The 16,671-nt window shown below is 38.0% G+C and overlaps 2 protein-coding genes across 2 annotated transcripts; both read left to right on the top strand.

Annotated features, from left to right (window-relative positions):
- The first annotated feature begins 2,387 nt into the window (after positions 1-2,387).
- Positions 2,388-5,795, top strand: LOC307149386 (uncharacterized protein). The gene is made up of 4 exons (XM_079855683.1): positions 2,388-2,707; positions 3,051-3,220; positions 3,395-3,498; positions 4,260-5,795. Exons 1-4 carry the CDS (start codon positions 2,495-2,497, stop codon positions 5,360-5,362), a joined length of 1,590 nt encoding a protein of 529 aa, XP_079711809.1. The 5' UTR covers positions 2,388-2,494; the 3' UTR covers positions 5,363-5,795.
- Positions 5,796-7,203: 1,408 nt separating this feature from the next.
- Positions 7,204-16,059, top strand: yipf3 (Yip1 domain family, member 3). The gene is made up of 9 exons (XM_079855589.1): positions 7,204-7,469; positions 8,807-9,016; positions 9,893-9,999; positions 10,096-10,141; positions 11,121-11,213; positions 11,327-11,458; positions 11,547-11,660; positions 11,745-11,868; positions 15,106-16,059. The coding sequence occupies exons 1-9, from the start codon at positions 7,398-7,400 to the stop codon at positions 15,246-15,248; spliced, it is 1,041 nt and encodes a 346-aa protein (XP_079711715.1). The 5' UTR covers positions 7,204-7,397; the 3' UTR covers positions 15,249-16,059.
- Positions 16,060-16,671: the final 612 nt, after the last annotated feature.

The raw sequence follows: 16,671 nt of genomic DNA, 5'->3' as shown, positions 1-16,671 counted from the left end.
CCCTGTAAATCAGAAAATACTGGCAATAGCCTTAAAAAATTGATTTCCGCCCTATTTTTAGGCATAAAATGTCATATAAATCAGGCCAAGAATGATATATCAACAAATCCCTCTGAACAAATCTTCACAATATAGTTAGGAATACAACTGTAAAGTTTGGTGTATGTAGGTGCTACAGAAGTGGAAAATCATCACTAGGAGTGCAAGAAAAAACTCATTTTGAGAAAACGGCCTTTAAAGATTTTTATGGCAAAATTCCACTAATTTCTATTGAAAGCCATGAATTACAGACAAAATATGCTTTAGGTCCAAGTAAAATCCATCTATCACACTGTTTAACATCCAAAACTCATTATTGCTTCATCCATCACTGATCATAACATCCAAAACAACACATCAACAGTCCATCACACAGGTGGAATGGAAAAACTAAATACCGGTATCACAGTCCCTCAGGCAGATACATTTAGCTGTCAGTGGAGCTGCTGTACCCTCTAGAACTTCCAGCTTCTTTTCTGGTGCTAACTTTGGGAAGTTTTATTCTTTTGGCTATTTGTCCAAGGTGTAAATCACTTAGTGATGATGATACTTTTTCCCAGTGAAGGAGGAAGTGCATCTCTGTCTGACCCAGTTGGTGGTCACTGAGCCTGTATTTAGTCAGGATCCGTCTCTTCTTCTCTGACAGTGTGCAGATACTCTGTCAAATAACAATTTAGTCTACTTTGTTTGCTTTCTCCAATGTTCTAAATATTGATATTTTGAATGAATCATAATTAGTTTTGTCCTGTTGAGTTGTTTTGAACCAGTGCTGAAGGGAGCCTGGTTGGTTAGCTTCACCATCAGCTGACTGAGGGGACTGTTTTCAGGATTTGGCTTGTGGGTTTTGAGTGCTTTGAAATGTAATGTGTCTTTTTGACTTACATTTAGATGTGTTCAAAATGTTACAGCTTGTTCGTAACGCATCGACACCGACACACTATGTCAGGGTTCTCATTGCGCGGCTCGCGACCCTCGTGCGGCCCGCCAGTAAGCTTTAATTTGTGGCTCGCATGGCTGTAAAAAATACGGCGATATCATGCAGCCAGTCACTACAGATATTTCTTAAAAACCTTAAAAATAAGTAGGGCTATAACATAACCCATTACAAACTCAAAGTGTCAGCTATATTACAAATAATTTCGATCGGATTAAAAGAGGTGGTTTATCGAGAGAACATGTAAATACTTGATCGATTGAGAACCGAAACTGAAAGGACGACGTATGGCTCTCCTACTGACTTTGTCCTATCAGTGCGGCTCTCATGAAAAAAATTGTGAAGACCCATGCACTATGTGATGGCATTTCATAATCTTTTGTATTTGTTGGTAATCCCTTGTGTCTTCTAGCTAATGACAACTGTTTTTGGCTTCTCTGAGAGAATTTTACACGCATATGTTTCGACATTTTGAACTACCGCGGAAACATCAGAGCGCGTCACGTGATGATTCTGGACGAATCACGTTGTCAGAAATTGGCATCAGCCAATGAGATTGCGCATTTCGAGTTAAATCGCCTGTTTTACTTGCATGATTGGTTGCTGATAGACAGGAAATGACCATATTTGGATCCGACAGCATTGTACAGAAAAGAGAGAGCTTTCCAACGGTGTATTTTATGATGGGGTAGAGACAGCGATCGCGGAACAGCGGGATGATTTAGAACGCCAACTTTTGATGAATTTAGGCGAAATCTGCACACTCAAACAGACAAAGTGTAGTAAAATAAAGACCTAAATGTGTATTTTGGGCTTTTTTTCAGCACAAGTCTGAAAGAATACATGTTATTGAAGACAAATAACCCAAAATCTCAAAATTGACCAGTGAAAAAAAAACGATGTTTTTGCCTGCCGTGTCTCGCCTTAACTCAGGGGTTTTCAAAGTGTGGGGTGCGCCTCCCTAGAGGGGAGCCAGAGCATTGCCTACAACCCTATGCCTACAACCCATTGTGCTTTGGAGGAGGATTCGGTTTGGTTCCATCCATAAGTTCAATCACATACCAGGGTTATTGTTAACTCCGGTGTTTTCAAAGAAGGAAGTGATAACTTATCCCGCCGCTATACAGTTTGATTGACAGGCGATCTGACCAATCATAGCGCCGATATTATGTGCCCACCCCGTACGCGATATTTTTTTCCCCAGGATGGTAGGGGAAGACTCATGAATATTCATTGCGGAAGTCATCCCTGATTGGGCTGATGACCTACCCCTAACCCCACCCCTAAAGCTACCCGCCACTGGGGGTCTGATGACCTACCCCTAACCCCGCCCTAAACCTACCCGTCACTGGGGTTAAGACCAATCAGGGATGACTTCCCTAATGTTTATTCATGAGTCTTCCCCTACCATCCTGGGGAAAAAAAACATCGCAGCCCGTACCTATCCGCCATTTTGTCCGACAAACAAACCAGTCCGACAAACCAGGCGCAGTAGACTAGCATCGGCGATTAACTTAGAAAATGGTGAAACGGTGCTCGTATGGGACTTGCAACGCAGACAGCAGGTACCCAGAAAGGCTGGGCAATGTACAATTTCATCCGTTCCCTAAACCTATCAGAAATCTGGAGAAGTGTATGAAATGGATACGTTTGTGTGGACGGCCTCACCAGAAACTGAGTTTGGACAAGCTGAGAAATCATTCCACAGCCAAACACATCTATGTGTGTTCAAAGGTAACGTTAACTCAATTAACAGTTATACTCACTGCACCTTTCCACAGCCAAACACATCTGTGTGTGTTCAAAGGTAACGTTAACTCAATGACACTTATTGCACCTTTTTAACTGTGTAGCACAGTCTTTGTTTTATTTTGAACATGTTTTACAATTTGTCGTCACCGGAGTATATTGTTAAAAGCTTAACGTAACTACGGTAGCTAACAGTTAAACATTAGCGAGCCTAACGAAGTTTTCCCTGACATTTCTGACCTTTGTCTGTACTGTATGAATTTCCTTTTAAGATACTTAAGACGTAATTTAGGATGACTAAGTCCATTCCTCTGTCATCAAACTCCAGCACTTCGTTGACGGCCGGCCGACCCCCGCTCACCCTGATCCTCTGCCAGCATTGACACATGACGTTAAACCTGCGAGACGTCCCGGTCCGCCAAAGTTGCGACCAGAGTCAGTGCCAGCGAGGAAAAGACTACGAGTTGACAGGATGCTGGATAATACTGAAAACATCAGGTGCTTCTCTTATATTCTCTTTTTTTTTTTGGTCATTCATATAAAGAAAAAGCAAATAATTACAATATTTATTTGATACATATGACATTACAAATTACATTCACATCAGATGTTATATAGCCTGCTAAGCATATTATTTTGGAAATATCAAATGTGTATAAATTATATTAACAGTGTCGGGGGTGATCTACAAGACATGGGTACTACAGGAGAGATGGCAACAGAATCATTAATGGAGGATACCACTAAAGAGGAGAGCACTCTGGTCACCAAAATTGGTATGTGTTTTATTTTTTGTTAGTGATGTCTAACTGCACAGGGCTGGTAGGAAATGCTCAACAAAAGAACCAGTCTAGTTTAGATTTAATTTTCCCCCACATTTCTGCATCAAATTTAATGCGTTCCAGATGGTAGTCATTGTCACATTTCACAAAAAAGTCACACCATGGCATCCCAGTTATTCCCATCTGTCCCATAACTTGGTAATTGTATTCGTGATTACGTTTGAGACTGTATGTGTCACCACTGTGCTTTTGGGGGTATTTACAAACTGTAGCTGTACTGGTCTGGGCACTTTATTTCTAAAAGTCCATAGCTTTTGTCGCAGCCACAATGAAGGACTTTCCTGTCAGGAGATGTGCCTAAATGGCGGGTGTTGGGATTGATGACAAAGCCACACATGTACACTTTATTTTCTTGTGAGGGGGTGTATTGGGCTGCAGCAACTGGCTCAAGCTCCAGGCCTCTCTTCATTGCTGAGGTTTGCAGTGTCTTCTTCCTTGGCATGCTGGTGGCAAGCTGCTTATAGTCTGGATGAAGTAAGACGAGGAGAGCGTACACAATGCCAGATGTTGTTGATGCTCTGTTGTCTGGTTTGTTTCTCCAGTGCCTCAGATTCAGACCTTGAGACCTTCATGGCATTATAGCATTTCATCTGATCTGAAAGAAGAACAAAAAATATTGCAATGTTATTTACATTTTATGTATGTCCTGTGTTAATAAAACACTAGTTCTAATCATTTCATTCTTATTTTTACAGAGTGCACAGATGACCAACCCCAGATGAAAGAAGAACAGGAGGAACTGGAACGACTGAAGACTCTTCTTGCTCAAAAAGAAAAAGAAAATGACTTGCTAAGGGCGAAAATACGAACTTGTCAGACTCCTTACCCACTAACAGCCGAGGTGATAAATAACAGCAGTGTCCCTAACTACTTCCGATACTGCACTGGGTTCACTTACGATGAGTTTAACAAACTGTGTCGATTTTTCAGACTACCAGATAACGACACAGTACCACAAACACACATCCCCTTGACATATGAGAAATTAAACAGGCATATCCAGCATATGCCTTTGCGTCAACAATTTCTACTTGTACTTATGAGACTAAGACAAAACTTTGACCTCAAAGAGCTAGCTTTCAAATTTCAAATTGATATGCAAAGTGTTAGCACTTTATTTAGTTCATGGATTGACTTCATGTATGATTGGCTAGGTAATGTGATGGTTTGGCCACACAGGGACATCATCACAGAAAACATGCCAGGCAACTACAAATCAGAGTTTCCAACAACTTTTGCAATTCTGGATTGCACAGAGATAAAGATAGAGAAACCCAGCTCACTGTTAGTGCAAAGTCAGACTTGCTCTAAATACAACTCTACTAACACACTTAAGTCTCTGATAGTCTGTGATCCTCGTGGCTCCATTATGTTTGCATCTACACTTTACCCAGGATCCATTTCTGACCAAGACTTATTCAGACAGTGCAAAATCAAAGATTTACTGAAAGGTCTTCTTCAGTGTGGCTACCTTAAGAAAGGTGATGGGCTCATGGTGGATAAGGGGTTTCTCATTGAGAAAGATGTGAAGGAGCTTGGCCTTAATCTAAACATTCCTCCGTTTGCAAAGTCAAATCTTCAAATGCCAGTCCCAGATGTTGAGATGACAAAGAAAATAGCCAAATACAGAGTGCATGTAGAAAGAGCAATAGCCAAAGTTAAAAAATTTAAGATTGTATCTTGTAGGATCCCTAATACCATGTTAGGAAATATAAACCAGATATGGTTTGTGGTGTGCATGTTGTCTAATTTCCAGCAGCACATTATTCAGGCAAAGGCTGATGAAGAAACCACATAGGGACAGCGAAGTGCTGCAGTTAACTCATGTGGCCTTGATTTTTGTCCGCCTGTCACACAAGTTATTAGAATGAATATAATGTATTAACCAACATGAACTAACAATAAGCAATACATTTGTTACTGTATTAGTTAATCTTTGTTAATGTTAGTTAATAAAAATGCAGCTATTCATTGTTTGTTCATGTTAGTTCACACTGCGTTAATGAATACAAATCTTGATTTTCATAATGTATTAGTAAATGTTGAAATTAACATTTAACTAAGATTAATAAATGCTGTAGAAGTATTGTTCATTCTTAGTTCATGTTAACTTGGGTTGTTAACTAATGGACCTTAGTGTAAAGTGTTACTGAATGAATTTGCATTTTGTATCTTAAAATTCTTAAAGTTTCTTCAAATTAAAACAAACAATGGCTATTTGTGGCCACCGGTATTTTGCCTAGCTGTTGTTCTTTGCTAAGCCAGTAGGCTACACTGTTGGTTCCATTTAAGGCTTTGGTAATCCTGAAATTTGGTATTTGGATCACAGTGATCCAATCCAATGTTTCTTTACTGACATAAAAGTAAGATGGATCAGGTGATCCTGGGTATGAAAACATGGGATTTCCAAATCCGGATCAATTTGATCCAGATTAAATTTTTTTAAACTGGGTCCAGGTGATGCGGTAGTTTACTTTTTTCCTGTTTTTTTTTTTCTTTCTTTCATTTCGAATCACGTTCACAGCCTGAAAATATCCCTCGAACGCATATTGCAGACCTTTCTGTCTGAAATCAAGAAATCATTGGAACTATACGGTTATCCGGACCACACCTATTTGGGTAGGGTTAGGGTTAGGGTTAGGTTAACTGTATAGTACATTTACGTGTGGTCCGGGTAACCGGATACATTTTTCCAGAAATGATTCACTATTTCCCCAGGGAGTGCACAAATTGCCAGTGGAAGAATCGGATAATGACGCGAGAGGCCATGATGACCTCGCGATATTACGATTGCGTTCTCAAATGTGATGCTGCCATCCAGTGACCATTGAAAACCATTTAGATAAAATCGATGAAACTAAATTTCAGAGATTTTAATAGCCTACACTTTGAGTACACGGGATACAGTGCCCCCTTCAGAAAATTGTACATTTACTAATCATTTTTAACTTCATTATATACGAGTTTAGCATGTAAAGGACGATACATCATCCAATATGTTACCTATATATATATATTATATATATATATATATATATATATATATATATTTTTTTTTTTTATAAACTGAAACATATGCTAATGTAGTATCCACTACTTGTGACCATAGACAGTATAAGAAGGCTTGTGACAAGCATGAATGGACGTTTAAGTAAAAAACAAATCAAAATTTAAAGTAACAGTGTCTCATAAGTCGTTTTATTTATGTTTTTGTTTGTTTTATATTGTCTCAATTAGTGCCAAATTTCTTTTATAAATTGTAAATTGTTTGCAATTTTGTTTAGCTTAATCCCATTTCTTCACATGAATGTGATATATTAAAATAAAAATTACTTTTGGAATCAATGGTGTCTTGTATAATAATAAAGATGCTAATAATATATGGTTTAATTTGTTTTTAACAAACCTAGAAATGAAGTTCAACAAAAAACTATTTTCAACTAAAAATTTATTTTTATTTTATATAATTCTATTTTGACATGACGTACTGATATGCTTGCCCGATGTTGACATTAAACGGCGAAGTTTTCTGCTTTTGAGCGTATGTAATAAATTTTTTATGTGGTTAAATACAAGTTTATATGAAAATCTTCCAAGACTGGTCTGTCTGATACAATCCGGAAGTTTAGATCTGTGATTAGAGGAAGTAGCGTCACAAATTGCGTCGTCATCACGTTACATTTCTGTCCCAGCGCTGTACAGCTGGCAAAACAATTCACACAAACCATTTTTAATATCAAACTAAAATGAGCACCAGAACCAAACTATAGATTGTATCGTTTTAATGTTCTAGCAGCTGAAGTTTCTGCTTATATTCGTGATAGTGCAAAACAATGTCTGCATCACAAGGAAGCAAAAACACGAATACGGAACCATGGGGTGGTTTTGATGACAACATTATCCAGGTAATTTACGTCAACTCAACTCAGCATTATACACATAAACACTCGATTCTTCTGTTAAACAAGCCGTTTGCTTAGTCTGACCACACCGTTGTGGTGGTACTATCTTTATTTCTATTGGATCTTGCTCACTAATTACCATATTCATGCACATTTGTGTACTATTCAAAGCTTCTTGAGATACAGTAAGCGAAACTCTGATGTAAACAATTATGTACATATGTTAGTATAAGTGGAGGAGATAAATGAGCGCCATTTTATTGTTATTACCATGTTACATGCTCAGAAACATGCTAGCTTGTCATATGTACAAATAACCATGGTTTTACCACTGTACCATGTCCAAAAACATTATTATTGCATCCACAATCATTTGCCCACCCAGCTTTGTAAGATAAAATCCTTCTTTGCTAGACCTGATCATTATTTTGGTTTACATTCATATTAATATCAAAAAGTAGCATTAAAAAGTTAATTTTAGGCTAACTAATAGTCTAAATTTCTACTATATACAATGAATAAGATTAGTAGCTAGATAACAACTTGCTTTGCACTTTTTTTCTGGTTTCACCTCACTCCGGTCTAAACTAAATTATTTTTTTGTAATTTTTCTACACATTGTCATATAAATAACCTGATAATACTATAGTTTATTAAGGTTAAAGTCTTGCTTACCACTCTTACTAAAGCACACTTACATTTTCATTGTGTTCTGAGTAAATAATTTGTTTGTAACACTTTACAATATGGTTTGATTTATTAACATTAGTTAATGTATTAGGCTAACTAATATGAACTAACCATGAGCAATACATGTGTTACTGTATTTATTCATCTTTGTTAATCTTAGTTATATATATATATATACAACTGTTCATTGTTTGTTCATGTTACTTCACAGTGCATTAACTAATGTTAACAAATACAACATTTGATTTCAATAATGTAGGCTACTTGTAAATGGTGAAATTAACATTAACAAAGATTAAATGCTGTAGAAGTGCAATTTATTAATAGTTAATGTTAAATCTAGTTCCATTCACTCTGATTATAGAGCCAGGATTTTTTTTATATAATTCTGATTGTGTTTGGCTGAAAGAAGAAAGTCATAAACGCATAGGATGGCTTGAACGTGAGTAAATTATGGGATTATTTTCATTTTTGGGTGAACTAACCCTTTAATACTTTCTATATATTTGCAGTATTCAGAAAACTTTAGCAAATTATACAAAAATAAAGGGAAAATAATCCACCTCCATCACATTCTCTAACTTATTTGGAGTGTGAAAATTGGCTGTATTTATGACAGAACTTTCTCTCTTTCTCGTGACCGACCCCAGGGCAGCGGCTCGGCTGTGGTGGACATGGAGAATATGGACGACACCTCGGGCTCCAGCTTCGAGGATATGGGGGAGATGCATCAGCGCATGAAGGAGGAGGAGGAGGTGACGGAAGAGGCAGCCGCTACGGAGGAGGACAACGGAGAATATGGAGAGTTCCTCGGGATGAAGGGCTTGAAGGGACAGTTGGGCAGACAGGTTGCTGATGAGGTGAGCCAGAGGGAGGGCTAGGAACCTGATTGACCTGTGAGGCCTGTTTACACCTGGTGTTAAGATGCGTTTTCGTCGATCAGATCACAAGTGGACGATGCTAAATACAGGTGTAAACGGGGTCTAAAATGTTTTGAGCTTGTCCACTTTCAACCACTTCCAGAGGTAGAAAACACATTCGACCAGATTGTTTTTGTAATGTAAACTCTCATGTGATCAAATGTGTTCAAACAGCCACAAAATATCTACTCTCCGCCTAATGAGTAAACATTATGGAAAGCACACTAGCCAGACGGGGGTCAAACTTTATCGGCTGAAGATCCAAGTTTGGTTTGAAGATAAAAAATATATCAAGCACAATGTTCTCTCACCATTTCCTGATTTCTAACACACATTCACAGCGTTCGGTTGGTCTTGTGGCTGTCAGAGCAGAAACTAAAGCTCCTGCTCTTCGTGTGTTTTTCCGTCATATCCGGTCACGTTCATATGTAAATATGAGCTTATTGTGTCCATTAGATTGAAAGATCTGAAAAAGCCTATAGATTTACCCGCCCATAGACCCTCCCCTCGAAGAAATCAGGACAGAAGTGGTCAAAAGTGGATGAAAGAGACCGATTTAAACACCAGGTGTAAACGGGAACGTGTCTCCCTCGTCTACTTGTGATCCGATCGACCAAAACACTTAATCTTACATCTTAATACCAGGTGTAAATAGGGCCTAAGTCACATGTGCATGAAATGAGGTAGAATGTCTGAGCTGCTCTTTTCCATTCAACAGGTGTAAATCATTTATACTGAAAAAAACCGTATCTTTATAGATTTCTGTTGAGCTGTCTGTTGAAAAGATTGTTACTAATATAGCGTGTATCTACACAGGTATGGCAAGCAGGAAAGCGACAGGCCTCAAAAGCTTTTAATCTCTACGCCAATATTGACATTCTCCGGCCGTACTTTGATGTGGAACCCATTCAAGTCAGAAACAGGTAAGATCCATGTCAAGCATTCTAGCAGCGCTTTCACAGTATCTACTGCAGCTTCACCACTGCTTCAGACTCAATGACCAACTGCTTAATACACAGGTTGGTGGAATCCCTGATCCCAGTCCGAATGATCAACTTTCCACAGGTAAGGCATTCAATCATTTTAGCCATGCGCAATAAACAATAGAAAGCGAGTTTAATTGTACTGATAAGAATTATTAACCCTATAAAGTCTAATGTATCATGTTTGATATGCAAATGTCTAAGCCCTCTAAATTATCAACATGATCAATACCTGTTGCACACTATCTACTACATTGCGTTCTGACATCAGATTGATAGTTTGATTATCCATACATCAAAAGTCACGTTAAAATGTGAGTATCAAATATGATCCATCCGGCTTTTGAGTTTATTTGTTCATTTCTCAGTCATTATTGTATTGCACTGCATTATATGTTTTGCCCCCTACAATAAAAATGACAGAAATTTTATCATAAAAGCTTTTAAATATCATCTTGCTAAGACACATTTTTGGGAGATATAGAGTGACATCTGATATTTATATACACTTTATGTAAGCATCTGCTTGACTGCTATAAAGATCTCAGAATTTCATCTTACTTTTTGACATTATAAATATCAGTAAATGCACCAAATTACAAATTTTTGCTCAGTTTGGGCCTCTGAATAAAATTTTGGTGTTTTTTTCCCTCTTTGAATATACGCTTTATATTCACCAATATCATAGTATATGCACCATAAAAGCCTTAAGTATGAAATATGACATTCAAAAAAAAAAAAAAAATCTTGTTTGTTTGTTTAAAGGCTCAGTAAACCATTCCAATTTAAATTAAAATAGTTTTTTTCTGACTTATTTCTTGTCAGAGGGTTAATTCATTTTAATGTATTTACTTTTTTTATTTTGCATATCTGCATTTCTTTTCCTCGCTGTCACTGTGTCACACAGCACATTTTATTTAGTTTTGAGCATTGTGGAAAGCCAAAAGTGGGACGAAACCGTGTTACTCATTTCACTGGACACGACAGCGCAGACTTATAACGGCAGATGTTATGAGCTCTTTTTGCTTCATTAGCTACTTATTTTTTTCTTCTAAACCCAGAAAGTTGCAGGAGAACTGTATGGACCAATGATGCTGGTGTTCACACTGGTGGCTATTCTGCTCCATGGCATGAAGACATCAGGAACCGTCATCGTAAGCAATGTTCCATACATTTGGAGTCAGTGAGAAATTTAATCCAAAATGAAACTCAGGCTTTCTTCATCAGAAGTCTGTCGTTCTTGACTGGTGTTTGTTTGTTGAAACAGAGAGAGGGAACGCTGATGGGCACTGCCATTGGAACCTGTTTTGGATACTGGCTAGGAGTGTCTTCCTTCATCTATTTCCTTGCTTACCTGTGCAACGCTCAGATTACCATGCTGCAGATGTTGTCTTTGCTAGTAAGTAGCTCACATTACCCCTGGAGAGAGTGTATAATGTGCCCAATTCACACTGTGATAAAGTGTGTCTTATTATCTTTGTTTTCAGGGTTATGGTCTCTTTGGCCACTGTGTGGTCCTTTTCATCACATACAATGTCCACTTCCACTCGCTCTTCTACATTCTCTGGCTGGTGATTGGAGGACTCTCTACTCTACGCATGGTAAAGCAAAATGAACAAGGGCCAAAATCATGCATCACTGTAAGATGTGTATTCACATTCCTTGCGTTCGTGTCCTCCTCTCAGGTGGCTGTGCTCATCTCTCGAGCTGTTGGTCAGACTCCTCGCCTCATACTGTGTGGCACACTGGCTGCTCTTCACATGCTCTTTCTGCTCTACCTGCACTTTGCTTACCATAAGATGGTTGAAGGTAAGACATGAGTCCGAGAGCAAGTAGAGCTGGGCGATTAAGCTAAAAATGAATGTATTTTGTTTAATATATATATTTAATACCCTGAAAAACTGTTAACAGTAAAAAAAAAAAGTTAAAATAATAAGAAATAAATGTAAAATGGCACATTTTCCACACTGTTCCACACATCGGTGGCGACATGTTGTGTTTCAGCATGTTGAATCACAGTTGAGAGAGCGCTCTAGGGTGCGTTTCCCGTACGACGACGCAACTCGCCGCTTCACTACCATAGCACAATGCATCTTTGAAGAAATCAACTAGCTAGTCACAACTGTTTCCTGAATCCGTATTGTCGCAAATTGGTCATTCAACCACGTTGGTTAATGATGTCACGCACATGGTGGAGTAATAACTTCTTTTAATGAATCTGTTTGAGATTGAATTAATGCTAGATGTTATGCTATAAATTACAGACATGACATCTGAGGACTGTTTCTCATTGTTCTCAGTTATTTTGCTTTATTTCCAGATTCATTCATGGGCTCGTTCTTACGACATGCGGACTAAAACTACGCTTTAAATCTCTTGACAAACTAAAAGACGTAAATTACATCTGTATGTATTCTAAATAAAAGAGACAGTTTGCACTGAATGTCAGCTTGCTTATTTTGCTCAAGATAAGGATTTATTGAGTCCATCTCATGCAAACAAGAAAATCTGCTTGTAACCACAGCGCGAGAACTGTCGTTGAGACCACAGAAATTTGCGATGCTGTTTGCGACAGTTTTGTTAGAACTATGTTTTCGGGAAACACCGACTCGTTGAACTATGCTAATAATGACGGAATTTGCAACCATACTTGGCTAACGATGCTTTTGGGAAACACACCCCAGATTAGCTCAGTCATTGCATGAGAATAAAAGCGGAAGTGATGAAAGCGAGAAAAGAGGTCAAGACGGCACAGACCAGAGGTCGTGTTAACCGAATATTTTCCGTCATTAGTAAGTGACAGGAAAATTTGAAGACAGGTTAAGTACCTGATATACTTCAAGTGAAATTTAAGAACAAACTAATGTCATGGGGAAGCGTGTAGTCCAGCTCCCTCTCTCTGGTTGTAATTTGGGCGTAATAAGTGGAGCTAGAAGGTCCTCTTGCTTTGTTCGGTTTGTTAATCCGCAGTCCTAGTTTCGTTTTTCTTTTTGAATGACGAATATAGACTATTGGTACCTGCTGATTTAAGGTCCTTGCACTCGGAGTCTGAAATTCTCCTCTGAACTTTTTGCACATTAAAAAATAAATACGACCTCACGTTTTTTCAATCTACTTTAGACACTAGGGGCTTTCGCACCGGAGGAACCTTTTCATAGTTCCTAGATCTATTGGCGGAAGTACCCGTTTTTTGCCATGTCAAAAAACATAGTTAAATTGTTCATAGTTCATAATCCAACACAACTTTGAGGTGACTAAGCAAAACATGATCATGTATTTCTGTTCAGCTAGCAACACTAGACATCAACCACACGGCATATGCTAATAACCTTTCATTACTGTCTACTTTCTATGCATAACAGTTCTATCTAATAACGTATTAGACAGGACTGTTAGACAGATCGTAAAATAATGGACATGGAGAATGCGAGCACTGTGTGCTCAGGCTCTGGCTGGTGTTCTCAGCGCTGACAAAATAAAGGCTTACGTCACTTCAGAGTTCCCTACTGCCGGTGCGAATTAGGGGTGCACGATTCAGAAAATTTCACGATTCGATTCGATACCGATTTTTAGTCTCAAGATTCGATTCAAAATCGATTTTCGATTCAAAAACGATTCTCGATTCAAAAAACGATTCCCAGTATGTAAATATAGTTGACTTTTTCCTGTGTGATTGCAGTAGACATACAATTTAAAAGAAAAGAAATAACAAATTAAATGAAGTTTGATATTACTTTGTCTTCATAAAAACTTTTGCAACTAAACAGTGCAAAGTGCCAAGCTTTGGCCAGCTTTCAAATACATTTAATTCAAGTTTAAATTAAAACTTAAATATTTTTTATTTTTTTACATTTAGCTTTAAAGTGATGTAGTCAGATCAAACAAACAATACTGCTAAATGTAGTTTAAGGAGTAGGCTATTGACGGCAAAATAGGCTACAGAATATTTCGTTCTGTATTGACAGGTGCAATTTTTGAAAATCGATAAAAAAAAATACAATAAGCCTACATTATATCTGCATTTATGTCAAAACCTAGACTTTCAAACATCAAAATGTCATTTATTAATATGAATATTCGTGTCAAAATGACATAAACATTCTATTTTGCCTGGAAACGCTTCCAACACGCTTGCGTGTCGCGAGAAAAATAGGCGTCGGTTCTATTTCATGCACGCGTTTTCCGCACGACTCGGGCCACACCTGAGACGCGTGTGTCACGCAGGCTGTGTGCAAGCTCTAACCTGTTAATGGGAGCCGAAATAAAAACAGACACGCCACACAGCCAGCCAGCCAGCCAGCCTTCCTTCTGCTCCGCTTCTGCTGCACTTCTTCTTTAGGCTATGACAAGAGTGTGCAGGCGTAGTGCAAGTGTGAATTCGATGCTGCGCCATCTATGGGAATGGCAAGCTAGACTCATTTCAGGACAATACCAAAAAATATATATTTCAGTAAAAAAAAAAAAAAAAAAAAAAAAAAAAAAAGAATCGATTTTTGGAATTCTATGAATCGATTTTGAATCGGTAAAGTTTGAATCGCGATTCATATGTGAATCGATTTTTTTGCCCACCCCTAGTGCGAATGCAACCAGGAAAATGTTCCTAAGGGAACCATTAGTTATCGGGGGACCACCCTGGTGGTTAGTTCCCAGAACTACCCGGTGCGAAAGCCCCTACTGCCTCCAAAATTTTCGTCCATCATAAACAAAATCGGATGGAGTTCGATTTTCTGCGTTTTTCGCATCCATAGCAAGCTTGTTGGGAGGTGTTTTGACAATTCAGAGCCACTGAATGACGAATACAAAAAAACGCATAGGAAAATTTCAGTTGGTGTGCAAGGACCGTAAGAAAGATATTTCCTTACAGCACAGAACGCACATGCTTTGTAGTCTTTGTGGCCTGTTCAAGCGCAGGTTTTTTTGATCAGCCGACGTGAGGCGACAACACAATCAGCACTAGTTCTTTGACGTTGGCTTGGTTTGTCAATGTCTCGGTCTTTACAGGCCTTACATTGCCATTTTGTCATTGTTGTGTTTTTCTATTTGCAGGTATTCTGGATACTTTGGAAGGACCCAATATTCCACCCATCCAGAGAGTGGCCAGAGATGTTCCTGTTGTTGCAAATGCTGTTGCAAATGCTGTTGTAAATGCAACCATCAATTCAATAGCTGCAATTGTACAGTCACAGTGATCATATTGGGCTTCTGGGTTGGTCTCACAGGCCAGTGAGACTGGTGTACATATATAGGGTCAGAGCAAAACAAAATCATGAGGCAGTCTCCATTGAGCTCAGTTTGTATCTCGTATATTGTTCCTGATGCTGTCAAACAGACCTAAAAGGATGCTTTTAGGTCAAAATGGCTTCACTTCATTTTGGCTCATTAATATAATAATGAGCAATAATAATGACAATAATTTTGGCACACTATCCCATTCACTGTATGCTTGTCTTAACCATTTTTGTTGCTAAAAGTTACATTACCTATGACCTGCTAATGTTAGAATGGTTTGGTTTATTACGATGTGTGTGGATTCCTTAAGGATGCTGATACTAATAACTGAAATTATTCTTCAAAATGTTTTGTAAAACCCAGCTGGATGTTTGCGCTGTTTGAGAGTCCACTGATTGTCCAGTTACAGAGACAGCTAATGACATCACACAACACTTGTGTTTTTAAATCTTGTTGCATAATTTCACAGTTGAGAAGGAAGTCTTCGTCAAGACTCGTTAAAGAAGTCTGTCTCAGTCGGAAGGCAAAATGCATAGATGCAGAAATGCAATGATATTTTATTTGAAGAGGAGAAAGGTTGTGATGGTGCATGCAGTCTTTTTTTCTGGTCCATATTTAACCAGCCATTGTGTTGCAGTCTGATTCCTGCTATTTAAAGCTATGGTTGGGTGTGAGGGTTTTCTGGGCTCTCTCTCATTATGTTGTCTTTTACATGTGAGCTTATTTATAGGATTCTTGTAAAGAGAAAATAAAGAAACGCTGTTGTCCTTATTTGTGATCAGAAGCATCATGGTGTTCATAGCAGAGATCTAATACAGCTACAAAATGATCTAAAAATATGTATTGCATCTGTTTTTTTTTTTTTATCTTTTTTAACTCGTCTTTTTTTTTTCCCTGACTTTGGTCCACAACTTGGAGATCAAAGAAAGTGGTAGGAATTTCAAAAGTTTGTGATTGGTATGATTAAAAAAAAAAGTTATTAAAGAAGTGGTTTATGCTCACCAAAGCTGTATTTATTATATGGAGAGAGAAAAAAAACAGTAAAAACAAGTTGTAATACTATTTTACAATATTAAAATATATTACAATGGAAAAGTTTATTTAAAATGCGATTTATTCCTGTGATGGTAAAACTGAATTTTCAGCATCATTACCCCAGTCTTCAGTGTCACATGATCCTTCAAAAATAAGTGTTTTGTTGTTTAGGCAACATATTTTATTATTAATGTTGAAGACTTGTATCTATAAATAAATGTCTTCATTAAAAAGAAATGTTGCTTAAACAAATCAGCAAACACACTGTGTGTGATGTATACATTTAATCGTATTCAGTTCTGAACCTTTGCATTAGGTAGAAATTGCAGATTGTGATTTCTATAAAAC

This window comes from Squalius cephalus (assembly GCF_949319135.1).
Source record: "Squalius cephalus genome assembly, chromosome: 21".
NCBI lineage: Eukaryota > Metazoa > Chordata > Actinopteri > Cypriniformes > Leuciscidae > Squalius > Squalius cephalus.
Note: the sequence above shows the minus strand (reverse complement) of the source record. Positions and strands in the feature narration are given on the sequence as shown.

Excerpts from the sequence above, each read along its gene's own strand:
- LOC307149386 (XM_079855683.1), top strand. The coding sequence starts at position 2,495 with ATGGTGAAACGGTGCTCGTATGGGACTTGCAACGCAGACAGCAGGTAC. Across the intron at positions 2,708-3,050 it reads ACATCTATGTGTGTTCAAAG|CACTTCGTTGACGGCCGGCC; the intron begins GTAACGTTAACT and ends ATCAAACTCCAG. Across the intron at positions 3,221-3,394 it reads GATAATACTGAAAACATCAG|TGTCGGGGGTGATCTACAAG; the intron begins GTGCTTCTCTTA and ends TTATATTAACAG.
- yipf3 (XM_079855589.1), top strand. The coding sequence starts at position 7,398 with ATGTCTGCATCACAAGGAAGCAAAAACACGAATACGGAACCATGGGGT. Across the intron at positions 9,017-9,892 it reads GCAGACAGGTTGCTGATGAG|GTATGGCAAGCAGGAAAGCG; the intron begins GTGAGCCAGAGG and ends GTATCTACACAG. Across the intron at positions 11,661-11,744 it reads GACTCTCTACTCTACGCATG|GTGGCTGTGCTCATCTCTCG; the intron begins GTAAAGCAAAAT and ends TCCTCCTCTCAG.